General features: G+C 42.0%; 1 protein-coding gene across 1 annotated transcript in view; it reads left to right on the forward strand.

Annotated features, from left to right (window-relative positions):
• LOC145415127 (protein strawberry notch homolog 1-like) overlaps nt 1-23,068 on the forward strand; it is a 204,372-nt gene that overhangs the window by 155,639 nt on the left and 25,665 nt on the right. The window contains exons 21-23 of the mRNA XM_080284547.1: nt 5,865-6,029; nt 8,742-8,854; nt 17,392-17,779. Coding sequence (XP_080140673.1) covers nt 5,865-6,029; nt 8,742-8,854; nt 17,392-17,779 — 666 coding nt within the window. The remainder of the gene's footprint in view (nt 1-5,864; nt 6,030-8,741; nt 8,855-17,391; nt 17,780-23,068) is intronic.

The raw sequence follows: 23,068 nt of genomic DNA on the forward strand, positions 1-23,068 counted from the left end.
GGGACTGAAGAGGGAGGCTAATAGAGATTGAGCAACATGGACAGCCACCATTAGGTGACCAAGGCATATGCATGCAAGCATGCAAAATGAAACTGAAATGGTCTCCCATTCACACCACACAACAGATGGTTCACTAGTTACCCTCTTTGTTCATTCCTGTACAGTACATTGGAGCCATGTAACTGTGATACAGAGCTAGTATAATTTCCATTAGGATTATGTAGGAACATTCTGTGGATGTAGGAAAGTGTTGAAAAGTAACACCTTCGCATAGGGTGCAGTTTATGTACTGCAGAAACAACTGAGGTAGATGCTTTGAGTGACGTGTACAGTATATTTTGCTAGGTTTAGCACCTTGAATTAAAACCATTTAATGAGTTTTAGTTTGTAAAGCAAGCCTGAGGCTCCCTTAGTTGTTCTTGCTCCCTACTCGCCACTCATTTTCTCACCGGTATTCATGTGGGAAACAAATATATTTCTGCTAAAAGTGCTCTGCTTCTGTAATTTCTCGTTGGTACATGGAGGAAGTTCAGAGATAGAAGAGAGTTTTATGTAGAGAAGGAGAGAGTGGTGAAAAGATTAGTAAGAAGAGATTGGATGAGGAATTTAGAAGGAATTTAAGTGTAAAGTGGAGGGAATGTAAGAAAATGTTCTGGAAGGAGGTAAAGTGAGTTGGACAGGATGATAAAGAAGTTAGGAGGGGAGTGTAAGATAAAAATGGTAGATTGATTGTGGAGAAGGGAGAAAAAGTGAGGAGATGGAGAGAACATTTTGAGGAATTGTTAAACATGAAGAACGAAAGTAATGCAATTATAAGTGGCTGGGAGGAGAGAAGTGAGAAAGGAGGAAGAGATCAGTAGGATGGAAGTAGTGGAAGCAGTGAAGAAAGTCAAAATGGGGAAAGCCCCAGGAAATGATTCAGTGTGTGGTGAAATGCTTAAGCAGAAGCATGGGGGATAGATAGTAGGATAATGGATATGGAAGTTTTGCAGATTTGCCAGGGAGGAAAGCCGAGTCCCAGAGGATTGGCAGTTGGGTAGCCTATAATCATTCCCTTGTACAAAGGAAAAGAGGGAAAAAGAAGTGCTTGGTAATCATAAGGGCATTAGTCTTCTTCGTATAATAGGCAAATTATATGGTAGGATACTTATTGACAGAGTTAGGGAAATACCGGAAGAATTAATTGGAAAAGAACAGGGAGGTTTTAGTAAAGGAAGAGGTGTGTAAATCAGACATTCATCCTTAGGCCTTTGGAGAAGGGAAAGAAGTTGTATTAAGCCTTCATGGATTTGGAGAAAGCACATGACAGATTTGATACATAAGGAATATGGAAAATATTAGGAATGTATGTAGTAAATGGGAAGCTGTTGAATGCCATGAAGAGTATGTATGAGGGTGCTAAGGCTGCTGTGTGTGTGGATGGCGAACTGAGTGAATTTTCCTATTTGAATGTCGCATGGGAACAGGGATGTGTTGTCTCCATGGATGTTCAGTCTGTATATGGAAGGGGTTATGAAAGAGATACAAGGTAGGGCAGTGGATGTGGGAACGGCCCTAATGAGAAAGGGCACTGTGTGGAAACAGTATCTTCTGTTGTTTGCAAATGATACCGTATTGTTAACCTGCGGCGTCCCGGGGACGTACTTCCACGTCCTCACGTTTTGTCACAGCTAATCCCGGGGACGTACTTCAACGTCCTGCAATTGCAAGGTTCATAATTTCCACAATTTTCAATTTTCGCGAGTCATTTTTGGTACGTATACATGTGACACCTTCCTCAACAAGATGCCAGGCAGAGACAATGCCTTACCCAGCATGACCCCCCCCCCCCCCTGCATGCCATTGTCTCAGCAATTCACCTGTTATCAGTGACCTGGCCAGTATAGCCATGTCATGCCACGGTACGAAATTCAGGGCCAGAGTGATTCCCCAATCAATGACAATGTGGAGGACAAACTTTACATAGCATTAGAGGAAGAAACAGTTAGAAATGATGATCAGGTAATGTGGCAAAAAAAGGTCAGGTATTAGTGAGTGAAACAATGCTTATAATGCCTATATTACTGCTTGAAAACCAATATACTCTTGTACTACATATAAATTCGTAACAGTAAATAAATAAATACCGTTTATGAGTGGTGTGAAATAGTTATCCTCCCATAGAACTCGTTTTCTTTGGTGCCAGCCTGATAAAAAACCCAGTAAGGTAAGGAGGCTCTCCTACCTGTAATGAGTATTTTAAACCTCAGGTGAGCGATTTCTCTATGAATTTTCGATGTTTCTCACCAAAAGCGAAAGTTTTAGCAAAAAAAAAAAGTCGAAAAATGGTCGGGATTGGGGGGTACCAGTGGTCAAAAAGTGGTCGGGACGGGGCGGGTTAAGTGAAGACTAAGGGGAACTGCAAGGCGTGATGAATGAGTTTGGGAGTGTGTATAAGAAATGAAATCTAAAGGTGAATGTAGAGAATAATAAAAGTTATGGTCTTCAAGAAAAATGAAGTCACTGAATGCACAGTGGGGTTGGATGATGAAGAAATGGAAAATGTGAATGCATTTATTTACTTGGTAGTATGATGAATACAAATGAAAGATTGGAGGATAATGTGTCTGAATGGGTACAACAGGGAAGAAAGGTTGCTTGTTCTTTGAAAACAGTGATAAGAAATAGGGAAGTGAGCATGGATGTAAAAAAAAGTTGCTGCATGACAGTATTGTGATACCAACTTTTTAACATGTGGAAGCAAAGCTTGGACCTTGTTGAAAGGACAGAAGTCAAAAATGAAAGCAGTGGAAGTGAGTTATTTGAGAGGAGCATGTGGAGTCACATGGAGAGACAGACTGACAAATGAGGAAGCGAAGGAGCATTGTGTTGTGGATGTGGATGTTATAGAAAGTGTTAGGAGAAATAGATTGAGGTGGTTTGGCCATGTGGAAAGGATGGAGACCGAGAGACTAATGAAGAAAGTGTTTGTGAGTGAGGAGGAGGAAGGGATAGGGAGGGGGAGGCTGAGAGTGAGATGGAGGGATGGAGTGGAGAGGTATATGAGAGAGCAGGGTGTTAGCTGGGAAGGAGAGCAGCGAAATGATGGGGGACAAGGCGACATGGAGGCGACTTGTTTTTGGCCACCTCGTACAGGATTAAGGCGTCTGGCAGTGGACAGTTATATAGATAGATATACAAAACATGTAAGAAGTCCTGGTGAGTGATGAACAGGAGGGCTTTAGGAGTGGTAGAGGATGTATGAATCAAGTATTTGCAGTGAGGCAGGTAGCAGAGAAGGCTTGTGAGAAGGACCATAAGGTGTTTATGGCATTCATGGATCTGGAAAAAGCATACGACAAAGTAGACAGAGAGGGATTGTGGAAAGTTTTGTGCATGTATCATGTAGATGGTAAGCTGTTAGGTGCTGTCAAGAGTTTTTATGATGGTAGTGAAGCATGTATAAGGGTTATAGGGCATCTAAGTGTGTGGTTCACGATCGGTGTGGGCATGCGACAAGGTTGTGTGATGTCCCCTTGGTTGTTCAATATATATATATGGATGGGGTGATGAGAGAAGTAAAAACACGAGTAATGGAGAGAGGGATGGCGCTGGTAATGAATGGTGATAGATGGAATATCTCAAATTTGTTGTATGCTGATGATGCAGTACTGCTTGCAAGTACCGGACAAGAATTCAGTAGGCTACTGCAGAGTTTTGCTGATGTCTGTGAGCATCATGCCTTGAGAGTAAATGTAGAGAAGAGTAAAGTGATGGTTATTGAGAGAGAAGGTGACTCCCAATGTGATGTCACAGTGAATGGAGAGAGACTGGAATTGGTGAGAGAGTTTAATTACTTGGGTACAGTGATAGAAAAGAGAGGAAAATGTGCAAAAGAAGTTGAAAGTAAAGTGACACAAGGAAAAAAATTGACCGTTGCAATGAAGGCCTTGATAAGAAACAGAGGCTTGAGTGTTGCAGCTGCACGAGGCTTACATGAGGGAGTGTTAGTGCCAACTCTAACATATGGGTGTGAGAGTATGGTGTGGCATGAAAATGAAAAGTCAAGAGTAAGAGCAATGGAGATGGGACTGCTGAGGAATGTATGTGGAGCACAGAGGGTCGATAGGATACGAAATAATGTGATTCGTGAAAGGTGTGGAATGAGGAAGTCGGTGGACACCAGAATCGAAGAGAGTGTCCTGAGATGGTGTGGTCATGTGGAGAGAATGGATAACAATAGAGTGGTAAAAGAGGTATACCTGAACGAATTTGAAGGAGGGAGGAGGCGAGGTAGACCAAGGAGAAGGTGGAAAGATATGGTGGATGAATGTGTGAGGGAGAGAGGTTTGGAAGTTGGTGAGGCTAGGGAACTGACTAGAGATCGAGCTGGCTGGATGAATTTTGTGAGGAGAAGTGCGTGATCAGGGATATTGGCACCCCTTGTGAGCATGGCAGCGTCTGGATTGACTCAGTCGGATACCCTGTGTGAAGCTGCAGAATGTGGTGAATGTTTTTTGCACATCCGGTGGAGCCAGGATTCCGGGGGCTTGATAGATGAGTGAATGGAAGTGAGGCCTATTTGTATTGGGTAAGTTTTTGCTCTCTGGACATTGCTACTCCTCACCCTGCCCTTGGGTGGGAAAGGAGGTCCGGATGATGATGATGATGATATAAGAAATGAGTAATTTAAGATTATCTTCATAGTTTTGTCATAATTCTATAAGCTGATCATGTTTTAAACACATATGAAAGTTAAGTACAGTACATGTTTATTATGAGTGTGATGTACTGTATACCACCACATCACAGTGATAAAGGTTGTTGAAGAGGTCAGTTCTACTCTGCTTCTCAAGGAGGGGGGAAAAAAAAAACTCTTCCTCAAGAGTTAGGGTTTAGATAAAGGTATGTGGGTTCATCATCATCATTTTGATGATGTGTAGGATGATTTATAGACAAATTGATAGTGTTATGACAGCTTTCACAGTACTGTATCTGAGTAAAAAATGCATTGATGCAGTCCCCCCCTCCCCCCCCAACAAGGTTTGTGGTTAAAAAGTTTGGATAATGGCCTCACCAGTTTGTAATGAATGACCAGTGATTCTTGCATGAGTTAACCCCCAGAGGAATTGATGGGCAGGCGATAACCTTCTACTTTGCTATTCTGGTCCTTTTTTGTGTGTGTGTGGTGTGCTCACCAGCCACTCACTCAGTGTAGTGCTGCTCTCAGGTGTCTGCCCTTTCCTCTCATCCATCCATCCTACCTTCCATCCTTTTTTGTCTTACTTTCCTTCATGCTTTCCTCGTCCATCTGCCTACGGGTGACTTTACATTCCCTCTTCTATCTTTCTTTCCTTCCTTCTTTCCTCTTCCTTCTGCCCGTAGTTGACTCTACACTAAGTGACAAGCCAAATGGTTTCCTGTACACCAGGAAACCATTTACTATGCTGGGTGGTAACCATATAACCAAATTTTGACGCCTGCCGGTTTAGTGGGCAATTATGGCGCTCCAATCGGATTGAACCGGTGAAAGGGTATATCCAAGGAGTGGTAGGGTTGATTGCTCACTTAATGCCACTCAGGGATGAGTGAGGCTGGTCACTCTCATCTTAAATGTCAGAACCAACTTGCCTAGCCCCAGGCTTCTGCGCTCCTCATGGGGCAACATACGATTCAATGATGGATGGATGGATGGTGTGTATGTAGTCTGGTTTCATTCTTACAGGAGCTGTATAGCATGCAGCAGCAGGCCTCCTGTAATCATCTTTTTTCCTTATGTTCTTATGGTGAAACTAGAGTTGGGATGATGGTTATCATGATAGTGGAGATATTTGTCTGAATTAATGTACTTTTTTCAGTTGTTACAGTGTCATTTGTTGTTACAGAGAAAGAAAGGTTCATGGCATCAGAGAAGGACATAGCCATTATCTCTGAGGCAGCCAGCTCAGGTATCTCCTTGCAGAGTGACAGAAGAGTTGCTAACCAGCGGAGAAGAGTCCACATCACACTTGAGCTGCCCTGGTCTGCTGACAGGGCCATCCAGCAGTTCGGTCAGTACTGTAAATAGCCTTACCTGCCTCAGATTCTTAAAGGATTCATTTTACAGTAGATTCCCAACTTGTGTTGCTAATGCTTCCGGGAATTTGACCGTGCGAATCAGAACATGCAAAGTGTACCATAGAAACCCATGTTATATAACTAATTGGTATGGTGAAATCCTAAAAATTTTCCAAAGTCCTCTTTTTGGGCCTCTTGACAAATTTTTTCCCTCTCATGATCATACCTACATTCATTGTAATGCACTTACAACCTCTAGGAACATCACACCGCTTTAGCATTCCTAACTACGCAAACCCTATATGCATTCCACAGGCTGTCTAATTCCATTTCATTCCAAATTTGCTGATTCCAACTCCTCCTCTACTTTGGTCCTTTATTCATCTTCCATTTCTTTGATCCTCATCTTCTCAACTTTCAGTCCTTCTTTCCGACTTTTTCTCTCTCTCCTGGTCCACCTCACTCCTCCGAGCTTGCTGCATACCCCAATCATATGATCTAACAGACCTCCACGTTGTCCTCTCACTTCCCTCATACGAGCAACCATTCCCAGCATCAACCTCTCTACAAGCACGTAATCAGTCAGGCTCCTTTCAACATGATCTCCATTCCCTCTATACCATGTATATTTATGTACATCTTTATGTTTGAAATATGAGTTACAAATGCACAACCTCCTTTCCTGACACATATTCTTCCGTTGCTTCCCATTATCATGTCTCCTGGTACTCCATTACAACCCATTAAGTTCTCCTCGGGACCAGTGCCTACACTTCCATTCATATCACCTATTACTATCACTTTGTGGCTCATGGGCATTTCTCCCACTGCTTCATCCAGCTCATCCCAAAACCTTTCTCTCATTCCTGTCGTACGCTACAATCACAGCCACTTTCACTATCTCAAACTTGAACTTGACATACATACATACATCTCAAGGTGACCCATTTGTAATCTCTCATTCCACTCTGCCACACCTCATTCATCAACAGAGCCACTCCTTCCTTGCATCTTCCTCGCCCATTCATGCCCAGTCTTGCACATTTTACATTCCCACTCCTCAGCTTCACACTCTTTCATCTCTGTTTCACACAGTGCTATCACGACATATCTTGCACTGTTGAACACATTCACCACTTCCACCCTCTTGTTCTCCTCATTCACACCTCTCCCATTCCACAGGGCCATGGGAATCTGCCCATTTGGTTGGGGCCCTGGGCAGGTATTGGGCCCTCCGAGGCTCTCCGAAATGTTTGCCGTGATTGATTTTAGATAGGGGAATCTAAAATCACTTAATATATGGAGTACATGGGAAGTTGTTGAATGCTGTGAAGAGTATGTATGATGGTGCTAAGGCTGCAGTGTGTGTGGATGGGGAACTGAATGAATTTTTCTCTTTGAAGGTTGGGTTGAAACAAGGATGTGTCATGTCTCCATGGTTGTTCAGTCTGTACAAGGATAGGGTAATAAAAGAGGTACAAGGTAGGGTAGTGGATGTTGGAGTGGCCCTAGTGAGAGAGGGTAGTGTTTGGAAACTCCCTGTACTGTTGTTTGCAGATGATACTATGTTGTTAAATGAAGACGAAGGGGAGCTGCAAGGCTTGGTGGATGAGTTTGGGAGAGTGTATAAGAAACGGAATCTAAAGGTGAATTTAGGGAAGGGTAAAGTGATGGTCTTTGAGAGAGGTGAAGTCAGTGAATGTACAGTGAGTTTGGATGATGAGGAAATGGAAAATGTGAGTATGTTTAAGTACTTGGGGAGTGTGACAAGCAAGGATGGAAGGTTGGAGGGTGAAGTGCTTGCAAGGGTACAACAAGGAAGTAGGGTTGCTGGTTCCTCGAAAGCAGTGATAAGAAACAAGGAAGTGAGCATGGAAGTGAAAAAGTTACTGCATGACAGTATTGTGATACCAACTCTAACATATGGAAGTTAAGCTTGGACGTTGTTGGAAGGACACAAGTCAAGAGTGAGAGCAGTGGAAATGAGTTTTTTAAGAGGAGCCTGTGGAGTCACATGGAGAGACAGGCTGACAAATGAGGATATAAAGGAACGTTGTGGTGTGGATTTGGATGTGATAGGAAGCGTTATGAGGAACACACTGAGGTGGTTTGGCCATTTGGAGAGGATGGAAGGTGAGAGGCTGACGAGGAGAGAGTATGTGAGTGAGGTGGAGAGGGAGGGGGAGGCTGAGGATGAGATGGAGGAAGTGAGTGGAGAGGCATATAAGAGAGGGGGGGCGTGAGTTGGGAGCAGGGCAGTGAAATGGCAGGGGACAGGGCGATGTGGAGGCGATTTGTTTGTGGCCACCTTGTATGGGATTAAGACATCTGGCAATAGATAGATAGATAGAACCTGGGGGACACTTAACCCTGCCAAAAACCACTGTTATGTTGTTACCACCCAGCATAGTGACATGGTTTCCTGGGTACAGGAAACCATGTGGCTTGTCACTTAATGTAGAAACCATAAGGCTTCCCTACATTGAGTGAGTGGATGATGGGCACCCACACCTACCTAATATTCTCTTCACATCTGTAAAAAATGGAACTGGATTTTAGACATTGAAAAATGGTCCCGATAACAGCCTGGTATGCACACAAATGTCTTGCCTCATGGCCATTGAGGGGTTAAACAGAAGACAGATGTTTGTCATAAATCAAAATACAGTATAGTAAAAAGAGGCTAATAATGATGTCTGTTGCAGGTCGAACACACAGAAGTAATCAGGTGAATGCTCCAGAGTACGTGTTCCTCATATCTGAACTGGCTGGAGAGCGTCGCTTTGCTTCCATTGTGGCCAAAAGACTCGAAAGTCTGGTAAGTTTTTACTCAATATACTCCCTCATTTTTTCAGTAGAATTCTTTCACTGGATTCACCCAACTCCTTCTTTGTTTTTATCCAGCTTATTACCCAAGCAATGCCACACACAGCCTTAGCATTTCTAACCAAAGACTCTATATATGCATTCCACAAATTTTTCAAATAGATATGTTTCCAGCATTCCTCAGTAGAAGATATGGCTCTGACTGTGAAATAGAGACTGATTAAAATTATTTTGGGGGATGTATGTGTGTGTGGTTTTTGCTTAAGTACAGTAGATATTAACCTGGAAATATCTGATGTAATATTCCTTATACAGCTATTCATTGATTATAATTTATACATTATTATCATTATTTTTATTATTATTATTATTATTATTATTATTACTATTGTTATTATTATTTTTATTAAATGGTTGAAGGTGGGGGCACTAACCATCCACTCACTCAGTGTAGTGCTGCTCTTGTGTGGCTGCCCTTGCATCTCTTCCTTCCTTCATTCCTCGTATGTCATTCTTACTTCACTCTTTCCTCTTCCATCTGTCTATGGGTGACTCAGCACTGAGTGACAAGCCAAATGGTTTCCTGTACACCAGGGAACTATCTACTATGGTGGGTGGTAATTATATAACCAAACTATGGGGCTCGGTGGTTTAGTGGGTGATTAAGGCACTCCAATCAGCTTGAGCCTGTGTCAGTTCATATCCAAGGGGTGGTTGGGGTTTATTGCTCACGTAATGCCACTCAGAGCTGAGTGAGGCAGGTCACTTTTGTCTTAACCTGTGGATTGCGAGCCACAGCTCAGGCAGGGTAGTGTTACGTTGTGAGCCACAACTCAGGCTGTGCATCACCGCTAACCACTCCACCCCTACGCAGACTTACGCATGGCCCTACGCAAATATGGAGAGAAAGAGATTTTTTCTTTTCACCAGATGATGCCCTGGTTTTTTATCGTCAAGTTTATTATGAACAAAAATGATTTTTTTTTTCTCACTATCCAACATAAACTTTCGCATGGCCTTATGCAAAGACAGAGAGAGTTTTTTTTTTTTTTTTTTTTTTTTTTTTTTCCATCAGATGATGACCTGGATATTTATCTTCAAGTTTAAAAAAAAAAAAAAAAAAAAAAAAAAAAAAAAATCCTTCATTTTTTGCACATCATAGGGTGGGATATAAAAAGGTAATTGCGCAATCCACGGGTTAAATGTCAGGACCAACTTGCCTAGCCCCAGGCTTCTAGGCTCCTCATGGGGCAACATAGATGTTGATGATGTATGTATGTAAGATGTACATTATTATTTGATTAGGCACCCCTTACTAACGTGACAGGGTTCAGATTTGGGGGTGGCGGTAGCTCAGTCAGTAGAGAGGTGGCCTGCAGTCCTACTGGACCCAGGTTCAAATCCCCACTGGGGCAGGGAACAGTTTAGGGATTTTAATTTAATCGAAGCAGACTTTACTGATTTACCAGAAGACCCGCCGACATGTCATAAAAATACCTCCGCTAATACCAATACACCAGTCTTGTATGAGACAGCCCTAGCATGTATTTAATATAGACGGTGGGTGTTAGCGCTGTAGTGGTGTATGCTATTTAGGAGGACTACTGGGCCATGGGAGCAGGCTGTGAATCCTATGCCCAGAGTCGGACACATTAAAAAAAAAAAAAAATATTGGATAAGTGTATGAGGCATCTAGCGGTAGAGTGATGTATGCGCCAAAATGGCCGATGTTGAGTTATTCCTGCCAATATGTAGGTGGAGCCTTCTAGATCCTCCCTGTATAATGCTACATACAAACAGAACCCTTATGGCTGGCTGGCAGATGGGCAAGTGTCGCGTGTTTTAGGCCTTGAAAACCCATAGAGGAAGTCTGCTCCCACATGGCAGAAGGACGTACGGGCCACGAGCGGCTAGCCATTGGGAGGCCGCATCTCAATACTAGCCCCCAGCCTCAGCCAGTCCCCCACCAGTGTCCCCCAAAACCTCGCACATGGTTGATGGGCTGCACTGTCCTCTGCCAATTTTGAGTGCTTTTAATTAAAAATTTACAATATAAAAATTAATCAAAAATCAAGAAATTGTATTATTAAAATAAAACTTCCACAATTTATGAATTTTTGTGTTTATTTTTATTTGGATCACATAACCCATGTTAATATTTTGTGCATGACCAATGGGTGTGTGTGCATTTGTGTGTTTGGTTTTGTCTTTTTTTTTTGTAATTTTTTCTAAACAATGGATTCATTAAATTGCATTTTTGAGAGCATTACATTGATATAAAACAACATTAGCTTTTTCTTTATACCTTTTATGTACACATTCTTCAAATTTAACCCTCAATTACTCGAAAGTAACCCCCTGGTGCATACGTCACTCTGCCGCTAGATGCCTCATATGTGAAGCTACAGTACATGGTGGAAACCTTTTAGCCTATTAGGTAGAGCCAGGATTCCATGGGCTTGAATGATGAGTGAATGGAAGCATGGCCCATTGAACTGGGCAGACTTTGGCCATCTGGACACTGTCACTACTCACCCCACCTGAGAGTGGGAAAGGAGGTCTAGGTGGTGATGATGATGATTTTGTGTGTGTGTGGGTGCGTGTGTGTGTGTGTGTTCTTACCTAATTGTATCTTTACAGATATAAGTCAAGCTTGTATTGTCCTGTGTATTAAACCATTTTTATCATACACACCCCTAAATTTATGAATAGTTTTGGCACACTATTTCATTCAGTAATGCATTCCACCGATCAGTTGACCTATCTGGGAACTGAATTTCCTTACGTCTTTATTGCCTCTCTTTTTATGTAGTCTTTTGCAGTGTCCTCTGGCTGATGCTCCCCCATTGGTTATATGTTCATTTATGTCTATTTTCTCTTTCCCTGAGATGCATTTATATAGCATAATCATGTCTCCTCTTGTCCTTCTCTCCTGTAGTGTTGGTAGATTCAATTTTTCTAGTCTCTCTTCATAGCTTAGATCCCTTAAGCTTGGTACATTGGCTCCCAAAAGTATCTTTAAAGTGTGGTGCGAAGAATGGCAAAATGAGCAGAATGAAACATATTCCCGGCCACTTGTCGTCTCGGTAAGGTTGGTATGCATGGTTTGCCATCGTAGGTGGTACTGCTAATAAGCAAATTAACGCCACTATGTGACTGCCAACATCCATCGACTTGTAAATAGTAACAGTTCAGTAATATTTATACCTCTGTGTTAAAGAATATAACCCATTACGCACATTATATTGTGATAAATGCATCTTGGGAAACATAGTAACTGCGACAGGCAAAGTTGCCTTGTTCGTATATAAAGTGACTGTGATGGGCTGAGTTGTTATGTTTGAATATAAGTGATGGAATGAATTCTCATATATATTAGACTATATAGCCCTGATAGGGTGATGAGAGTGCTGACTTTCAGTTGAGTAGCTACCCGGGTGGGGCGCGAACTCGCTACCTCATGGTCTTGAGCTACACACTCCACCATTGAGTCACCCAGCCCTCCTTGAATATAAGTGAAGCTCAGAGTCTTAACCCATTGACTGTGGCTGTATCATATATGATATCTGAGTCCAAATGGCTCTGACTGCGGCTGTATCATATATGATTTCCTGCTTTCAAAAATTCCACCGTCAGAAATGGCATGAAATAAATCAGCTAGCAATTCATGGCACCCTATAGAATAATGCCATACATAGATTATGCATTTTTACGAGGTGCAGAGCTCAGCTCAGTTACCTACAAAATGCCGAAGGGAAAGGTACGAAACCTTCTCCATGCCGCCTCTAGCAGTAGCCCAAGCAAATATTGGATGAAATCACTGGATGAGTTCAGTAATGATAGTGAATTGTTGTTAAATGATGACAAGGATGGTTCAGATGCTGTTTTACACCTTATCAGATCGCAAGATTGACACTGAGGACACAGAGCAACCATAACACATCGTTCGCCTGGCACCTCCGCACAGGAAATATTTATTACTTCACGGACCTGTATCAGTGGTTATTTATTTGTTTGCTATATTGTGTTGTATACCATTGAACTCAGGATTTTTTTCTCTATCTTTTGGCAACATTATTTTTTTTCTAATATTTTTTTCTAAATATTTTAAAACTGCCGCACACGGGATGTACATGAAACAAACACTGACGCAGTGAATGAGTTAAACAGCATGAGAAAAATACCCTTCACAATTCTTTCGTTATCACAACTACAAAGAGATTAACAATGCATAGGTTAATAATAGCCTGTAGGGTCTGCATGTTGGACAATTTTTAACCACACATCATTATTTATACATACTACCTGTATGTGGCAAAATCTTGGTTTCGGAAGGTATTGTGGTGTGGTGTTTCGTTACGTGAATGGCATAACCTCATAGTAGGTGTCGTGGCTACAGAGTTATGGTAGTATCTGTCTATCAACATGGAAACCTCACAGAATGTGAATAAAAGGAGCCCCCCAAAGTGTGTTTAACCTTACCTTGTATTTATTTTACATATTATATAATGTCCAATGTAGGAATGAATCTCGCAAAAAACGGCTGGTGTATCGGTGACAAATGGGTTTATATGCTACTCTGGGGATTAGTTTCAGATAAGTTCGTTTACTGTCTTTACATTTCGTTTACCTCTACCTGTCTCTCAAATATTTTTGTGCCATTCACATTATACTGGATGTCATATGTCTCCCAATCATAATCACAGATAATATATTATCACTTTCTCAAAATATATCAGTTTTGGGAAAGCTTGTATAATATTTATCTAGAGCGATGATAGCCTTGTGCTGACACTCGTGAAAGCATTGCAGATGAGCCATAGAAAGATTAACCGTGCCTGTGTTAAAACTAACTAGTCTTACTATGTCATCATAATAACATCAAATATATCTATATATGACAAAGTGATTAATATTACATTGGTAAGAAAATGGTATATAAAATCCCAGGTCATATACAGGTGTATGGCAACCACTTCCCAGCATGCAGGGCTACCGATTTTGTTGCCACTTCACGCAACATGTGTCGGATACATCGTCCATTGTGTCAGAATGTATAGCACTTTATTTTAAAGATACTTTTGGGAGCTAGTGTACCAATCTTGTAGCTGCCCTTTGTACTTTTTCAGTCTTATCTATGTGTTTTTTAAGATGAGGATTCCAGGCTACTCATGCATACTCCAGGGTTGGTTTGATGAATGATGTTATTATCTTTCTCAACGTGTCTTCATTTAGGTACAGTACTCTCGCGTCCAACACGGTAATATTGTCATGCATGGGTCCCGAGTTGGACCTAAAACGTGTTGGACAAACAACAGAGTTTATGGGGAAAAATGAATTATGTCAGCAACCCTAGGAAAAGTCACCCTAAATACCTACCATATACCTATACATACATTGGTACTACTGTAATTATAATAAATGGTACTGTACTATGAATGATAACTAACTTTTTAGGATAGTGTTGGCTTGCTGGGAATGAAAGGTGATATCCGAGACTAGGTAGTCCTACTGGGTCCCTGGAGGATGGCTGCTGGCGTCACTAGCGGGTAATGGCTGCTGCTCCTCTTCAACCTTCCTCATAAATCCTTTGAAATTCCTCTCCCCTTACTTCTGCCTCTTGATGAATTCTAGCTTGGTGGCCTGAGGGAGGTGCCGCTGCTTCTTGGGGTTCTCAGAAGGCTTCCTAGGCATCGTGAGCAGGGTAAAATGCAGTAGCAAGGGCAGAAAATGCAGCAAGAAAAAAGCATCATCCAATGCGAATTATGCGACAGTGGCGCTGTGGTGGGAGAAATTTAAACAAAACATCACGTGAGAGCAGAAGCGTTTTTAATTGGGCGACATCACAATCACGTCATGATAGTGGGTGGGGAAGGCTACTTGATCAGAAGTTTTGATTGGCTGTCAGTGTCACAGGAATGTCCAGTATGACTGTGTTGGACCTGGGGTGATCGTGCTAGAGGCAGACTCTGTGGATTTCGCCCACTTCTCAGAGCTCCGTCCGTGTTATGCTAATGCACCCGTTTTACAGTACTTAAATCGTACTAATTTTTGCTTTCCGTGCTGGTCGCGAATCGTGCTGGACAAACGCGTGTTGGATGCGAGGGTACTGTATGTGGTTGCTATTCTCATATTAGCGAGCAGTGTATACATGTTAAGTACCTTCTTACTGATGTGGTCAGCTTTTTTCTTTTTTTTTTTTTTTTTTTTTTTTTTTTAATGCGAGGAAGAAGGAACCAAAGGCCATGGCCCGCAGTAACAGTTCCCTCCAAGAGAAAAACAAAATACAATAGAGAGCCAAATTCAAGATCCAATCATTTGGAGATGCCTGGACACACTGCGTTTGAAAGACTGGAGATCATAGGAAGCAGGAAACACAGACAGAGGGAGACAGTTCCAGTGTTGACCTGTTGCATAAATGAAGGACTGGGAGTAACAGGTAACTCTTGCATTAGAGAGTTGGACAGAAAAGGGATGAGAGTTTGTTGCTAGACTGGTGCTACTGCTACGTGCCTGCCGTAGTATTAATAATAATAATAATAATAATAAAAGTTTATTTCTACAAACCGTGGTTATTCATATAAATAGTAGAGGAGGGATGCAAGCAGACAGTTCAGACGCGCAGTGACCATTGAAGTAGCGACAGAAAATAGATGAAAAGATATAACGATGCAACAGTACGGCGAAGGTACTGAAGTTGAAGGGAACTAGTAAGAGGAGGAGAGTTGATGAGATGAAAAGCCTTTGACTCCACCTTGTTGAGAAGAGCTGTATGTGGAAAGCCTCCCCACACATGAGAGATATACTCTACACAGGGGCAAATAAAACCCATTCATAAAGTCAAGAACTGTGCAGGGGTAGAAAAGGCATGGAGTCAGCATAGCACACCTAATCTCTTGGAAGCAGATTTTACGAGACAGGTGTTATGTTCTTTTCAAGATAAATCCCGAGGGAATGAAACCCCAAGTATCCTTTTGAAACATTATTTTCTTGTAAACAGCCCATAGACCAACCATTCCCAGCATCGACATCTCTGCAAGCGTGTAATCAATCAGGTTCCTTTCAACACAATCCACGCTCCCTCTGTATCGTGTAGGTTTATGTGCATGTTTGTTTTTGAAATATGAGTTACAAATGCACAGCCTCCTTTCCTAACACATATCCTTCAGTCGTTTCCTGTTATCATTTTCTCCTGGTACTTCATTACAACCCATTAAGGTATCCTCAGGACCATTGCCTACTCTTCCATTCATAATGCCCATTATGATCGCTTTATAACCCCTGGGCATTTCTCCCACTGTTTCATCCAGCTCATCCCAAAACCTATCTTTCGCTTACTCACTCTTGTCCTCACATGGTGCGTACACTACAATCACAGCCACTTTTACCTCCTCAAACTTGAACCTGACATACAGACACCTTGAGCTGACATTTGTAATCTCTCACTTCACTCTGCCACACCTCATTCATCAACAATGCAACCCATTCCTTGCATCTTCCTCACCCATTCACGTCCAGTCATACACATTTCACACCTCCCACTCATCTACTTTACACCCTTTCATTTTTGTTTCACACAATGCCGTCCCGGCATATGTCACACTCTTGAACACATTCACCACTTCCACCCTCTTGCTGTCTTAATTCACACCTCTTACATTCCACATGGCCATGCAAATCTGCCCATTTGGTTGGGGCCCTTGGCAGGTATTGGGCTCTCCGAGGCTCTCCAAAACAACTGCCGTGATCAAGTGATTTTAGAACTGCCATGATTAAGTGATTTTAGATAGGGGAATTTGAGGGACACAACCTGGCCAGAAACCCAAGTTACATGGTTACCACCCAGCATAGTTAATGGTGTCCTGGGTACAGGAAACCATTTGGCTTGTCACTCATTGGAGAGACCATACGGCATCCCTACATTGAGTGAGTGGATGATGGGCACCCCATATCTCTCTCTCTGATTGAAACACATTATTGTCTCCACTTCTCCCTTCCCTGAACTACAATTATCACCTCACCTCCTTTTCAGTGTCTTCGTCTGATCTCATCCTTCCTTTCTTTGACTGAACCCCCCCCCCTTTTTTTTTTTTTGGGGTATGTGTGGATTTTTCATGTCGATCCTTCGTAAGTAGTGGACTGACCGTGTATATATATATATATATATATATATATATATAGTATTTATCATACATCCATTCGTCATCCAATCCTTTGTTGCCCCATGAGGAGTGGAGGTGCCTGGGGTCAGGCAGGTTAGTCTTGACATTTAAGGTGAGAGTGATATATATGTAAATGGCTGTCTGGATATTGTTACTCCTCACCCTGCCCTAAGGTGGGAAAGGAGGTCCGGATGATGATGATAATGATATACATAGTGGAGTGAGGTTGTTGATTTCTCTAATCCGCAGAGTACAGTGTAAAGTGCTTTAGTTAGTCTTACAAATTTTGAAAGTTGTTGCTGTTGGAATTACCTTATTTTTAAGGATCAGTTGATTATTTACTAACTTCCCTGTGTATGTTCACTAGGGTGCACTCACCCATGGCGATCGTCGAGCGACAGAGTCTCGAGACCTGTCGTCCTTTAACATCGACAACAAATATGGACGTCTGGCACTGGAGTCTACAATGAAGACAATGATGGGATATGAGCACCCCATCGTTCCTCCACCTGATGATTATAAGGGAGACTTCTTTTCAGACATCCAGAATGCCCTTGTTGGAGTTGGTATAATTCTCAAGGAAGATAGTATCTACCAGTTAGACAAGGACTATAATAATATGAGCAAGTTCCTAAACAGGATACTGGGCATGCCAGTTGAACTTCAGAACCGGTTATTCAAATATTTTACCGATACATTGGCAGCTATTGTTAATCAAGCAAAACGAACTGGAAAATATGACATGGGAATTCTTGGTAAGAACTGTATGCAGTATTACTTTTTCAAATACATCACTTAGCAATATAAAGATTTGTTGAGTTGAGAGAAGGGTGAAGGATTGAGAAATGGAGAGAATAGTGAAATCAGCATGCAAGAGAAATAGTGAATGCAAATATAGCAGTATTGTATAGTATAGGGGAAGTGATATAAGTAATGAAATGATGGAAGAAAGGAGGAGAAGGAGGAAGATGATGTAGAAAGAAAAAATAAGAACATTTTTAAAGGAGGAATATCAAGATAAGACTCTTAAGGATTTTTAGTGGCAGTTAAGTCCGGTATTTCGTTGAGGAGCAATAACAAGGCTGAAGAGGTCAGAAATTGATATTTTGTGGCTGTGGAACAAGAGAGTTGAGAGGTTGGCAAAGTGCATGAGGTATCTATCATGGCCCTTGTGGTACGAGGGCCATGAGAGGACAATGTGGAGATCTGTCAGATCATATGTTTGTGGTGTGCAAGATCAAGCTGAGTGGAGTGAGGTGGATCAGGAGAGAGAGGAGCAGTCAGGGAGGAAGCCTGAAAGTCGGGAAGCTGAGGATCAAAGAAATGGCAGATGAATACAGGACCAAAGTAGGAGAGGAGTTGGAATCAGTGAATTGGAAAGAAATGGATCTGAACAGCCTCTGGAATGCATATAGGAATTTCATAGTTAGGAATGCTAAAGTGGTGTTTGATGTTGCAAGAGTAACAACAAAGAAGAAATGTACGGCATGGGATGAAGAGGTTGAGAGAGCAGTGGAGGAAAAGAAGTGGCTAGAATGATTACAGAACAAGGGTTCAATTGAAATAAGAACTGAATATATTGAGGGCAAGAAGTACTTAAAGAGACTAGTGAAGAGGAAAAGGGGAGGTAAATGATGAACTAGGAAGAAAAATGAATGCAAACTACTCTGAAAATAGGAAGTTATTCTGGAAAGAGGTGTGGAAATGTAGAAATGACAGCAGAATGGTATGTGAAGGTGTGAAGGATGTAAGTGGTAGATTATTAACCTGTGGGGATGAAGTAAGGACCAGATGGAAAGAATATTTTGAATGCCTGATGAATGGGATTAGAGAGAGCAGAGCAGCTGTGAACGTGATTGTTTTTTGGGGTGTGCGGAGAAGGAAAGCAGTGCCAGGAAATGTGATGCTCGCACAGGTGTAGAATGCCATGAAGCTGCTGAAAATTGGGAAGCAGCTGGGGTTGATGAGGTGTATGCAGAAATGATTAAGTTTAGAGGAGAGAGTGGAATGAAATGCATGTTTGAGGTATGTAAGTAGGCAGGGATGAGTGAAACTGTACCAGCAGAGTGGAAAAAGACTGTCATTGTACCCCTGTACAAAAATAAAGGTGAGCGAAGTGAGTGAAAGAATTATCATGGCATAAGTTTATTGAATGTGGTAGGGAAGGTGTATAGAAGAGAAAGTAAGAGAGGTATCAGAAATCCTAGTGAGTGATGAACAGAGTGGCTTTAGGAGTGGCAGAGGATGTGTAGATCAAATATTTGCAGTGAGACAGATAGTGGAGAAGGCTTGTGAAAATGACTGTAAGTTGTTTATGGCATTCAAGGATCTGAAAAAAAGCATACAGCAAAATAGACAGAGAAGGATTGTGGATGGGTTTGCACATGTACGGTGTAGATGGTAAGCTGCTAAGTGCTGCCAAAAGTTTTTTTGATGGTAGTGAGGTATGTGTTAGGGTAAATGGGCATCTAAGTGAATGGTTCACAATCAGTATGGGCATGTGACAGTGTTGTGTGATGTCCCCATGGTTGTTCAATATATCTATGGATGAGGTGATGAAGCAAAAACACTAGTAATGGAGAGAGGGATGGCATTGGTAATGAATGGTGATGGATGGAATATCTCAGAATTTGTACATACATCTTGAGCTGACACATTTGTAATCTCTCATTCCACTCCGTCACACCTCATTCATCAACAAAACATCTCCTTCCTTGCATCTTCCTCTCCCATTCATGCCTGATCTTACACATTTCACACCCTCCCACTCCTCCACTTCACACCCTTTCATCTTTGTTTCACACAATGTCATCTTACCATCCACTCATTCAATGTAGTGCTGCTCTCTGGTGGCTGCTCTTTCCTTTCCTCGTCCTTCTGCCTACAGGTGACTTTACACTCCCTCTTCTGTCTTTTTTTCCTTCAGTCTTTCCTCTTCCTTCTGCTTGTGGGTGACTCTACACTGAGTGACAAGCCAGATGGTTTCCTGTACATCAAGAAACCATATACTATGCTGGGTGGAAACCATATAACCAAATTTTGGTTCCTGGTGGTGTAGTGGGTAATTACGGCTCTCCGTTCGGATTGAGCTGGTGAATGTTTATATCCAAGGGATGGTTGGGGTTTATTGCTCACGTAATGCCACCTAGAGATGAGTGAGGCTGGTCACTCTTATCTTAAATGTCTGGACCAACTTGCCTAGCCCCGGCCTTCTACGCTTCTCATGGGGCAACGTAGCATTGGATGATGGATGGATGGATGGATTATTATCATTATTATTATTATTATTGTTATTATTATTATTATTATTATTGTTGTTGTTATTATTATTATTATTATTATTGTTATTATTATTATTATTATTATTATTATACTGGTAGGTGGGGTCACTCACCATCCACTCATTTGATGTAATCCTGCTCTCGGGTGTCTGCCCTGTCCTCTCCTCCCTCCATTCCATCCTTCCTCTTCTGTCTTTCATTACTTTATTCTTTTCACATCCTTCTGCCTACGGGTGACTTTACACTCCCTTTTTTGTCTTTCTGTTCTTCAGTCTTTCCTCCTTCTTCTGCCTGTGGGTGACTCAACACTGAGTAACAAACCGAATGGTTTCCTGTACACCAGGAAACCATTTACTATGCTGGGTGGTAACCATATAACAAAATTATTGCGCCTGGTGGTTTAGTGGGTAATTACGGCTATCCAATCGGATTGAGCCGGTGAAGGTTTATATCCAAGGGGTTGTTGGGGTTATTGCTCACGTAATGCCACTCAGGGATGAGTGAGGCTGATCACTCTGATCTTAAATGTCAGGACCAACTTGCCTAGCCCTGGGCTTCTATGCTTCTCATGGGGCAACATAGGATTGGATGAATGGATGGATTATTATTATTATCATCATTATTATCATTACAGTACAATCCCAGCTAACCAGGATGCATGGGTGGTTTACCACCCCAGTTTCTGATTTTTCCCAGGTATCTGACATATGCTTTTATACATAGGCTCTCTCATTGCTTTATATACAGTACTCACCACTCATATATGGGGCCACACTAACAGACTCCTTTTGAAACATTATCTTCTCATAAACACAGGCCATAGACCAACCATTCCCAGCATCGACATCTCTACAAGCATGTAATCAGTCAGGCTTCTTTCAACACAATCCCCGTTCCCTCTGTATCGTGTATATTTATGTGCATGTTTGCTTTTTAAATATGAGTTACAAATGCACAACCTCCGTTCCTAACACATATCCTTCAGTTGCTTTCCATTATGATTTTCTCCTGGTACTCCATTACAACCCATTGTCATCCTCAGGACCAGTGCCTGCTCTTCTATTAATATCACCCATTATGATCACTTTATAGCTCCTGGGCATTTCTCCCACTGCTTCATCTAGCTCATCCCCAAACCTGTCTCTCTCTCTCTCTCTCTCTCTCTCTCTCTCTCTCTCTCCTTTCATCACATGGTGCATATGCTACAGTCACTGCCACTTTCACCTTCTCATACTTGAACTTGACTTTAAATTTGAGTACATCTCGAGCTAACACATTTGTAATCTCCCATTCCACTCTGCCACACCTCATTAATCAACAGAGCAACTCCTTCCTTGCATCTCCCTTGCCCATGCTTGCCTGATCTCACTCATTTCACACCCTCCCACTCCTCCATTTCACACCCTTTCATCATTGTTTCACACAGTGCCATCATGGCATATCTTGCACTCTTGAACACATTCACCACTTCCACCCTCTTGCTCTCCTCATTCACACCTCTTACATTCCACATGGCCATGTGAATCTGCCTATTTGGTTACGGCCCTGTGCAGGTATTGGGCACTTTGAGGTTCTCTGAAACGTCTGCCATGATTAAGTAATTTTAGATAGGGGAATCTGGGGGACACTTAACCCGGCCAAAAATCTTGGTTATATGGTTACTACTCAGAATAGTACATGGTTTCCTCGGTCCAGGAAACCGTTTGGCTTGTCATTCAGTGTAGAGGCTAGATGGCATCCCTACATTCAGTGAATGGATGATGGATGCCCCCACCTACCACATTATTATTATTTTTATTATTATTATTATTATTATTATTATTATGATCAGTTGTTGTTCTTGTTATTATCATCGTTGTCGTCATAAATATCATGATCATCATCCATACCTCCTTTCCCACCCTGGGGCAGGGAGAGGAGTAGCTACGTCCAGACAGCCCATGTTTGCCCAATCCAGTGGGCCACGCTTCCATTCACTCATCATTCAAGCCCCTGGAATCCTGGCCCTGTCTGATACACCAAAATCATTCATCACATTCTGTAGCTTCACTTAAGCATATCCGATAGAGTCAGTCTGGATGCAGTCACATTAAAAGGGGTGCCAAATCCCTGACCGTGCACTTCTCACAACATTCATCCAGCCAGGTCGTTCTCTTGTCAGTTCCCTAGCCTCACTGACTTTCATACCACTCTTCCTCACCATATCCCTCCACCTTCTCCTTGGCCTACCTCACCTCCTCCTTCCATCAAATTCACTGAGATATACCTTTTTCACCACTCTATTGTATCCATTCTCTCCACATCACCATATCATCTCAGTACATTGTCTTCATTTCTTGTGTCCTCAGACTTCCTCACTCCACATATTTCACGAATCATATTATTTCATATCCTATCCACTCTTTGTACTCCACATACATTATTATCCAAGGGGTGGTTTGGGTTTATTGCTCATGTAATGCTACTCAGGGATGAGTGAGGCTGGTCACTCTCATCTTAAATGTCAGGACCAACTTGCTTAGCCCCAGGCTCCTACGCTTCTCATGAGGCAAAGTAGGATTGGTTGATGAATGAATGAATGAAAAAAATTTGTATTATTATTACACATTATGTGAAGCTACAGTGATGAGTGAGGCTGATCACTCACATCTTAAATGTCAGGACCAACTTGCTTAGCCCCAGGCTCCTATGCTTCTCATGGGGCAACGTAGGATTGGATGATGAATGAATGAATGAAAAAAATTTGTATTATTACACATTCTG

This window comes from Coenobita brevimanus, chromosome 101 (genome assembly GCF_032717465.1).
Source record: "Coenobita brevimanus isolate Jiangsu-jjx chromosome 101, ASM3271746v2, whole genome shotgun sequence".
Taxonomy (NCBI): domain Eukaryota; kingdom Metazoa; phylum Arthropoda; class Malacostraca; order Decapoda; family Coenobitidae; genus Coenobita; species Coenobita brevimanus.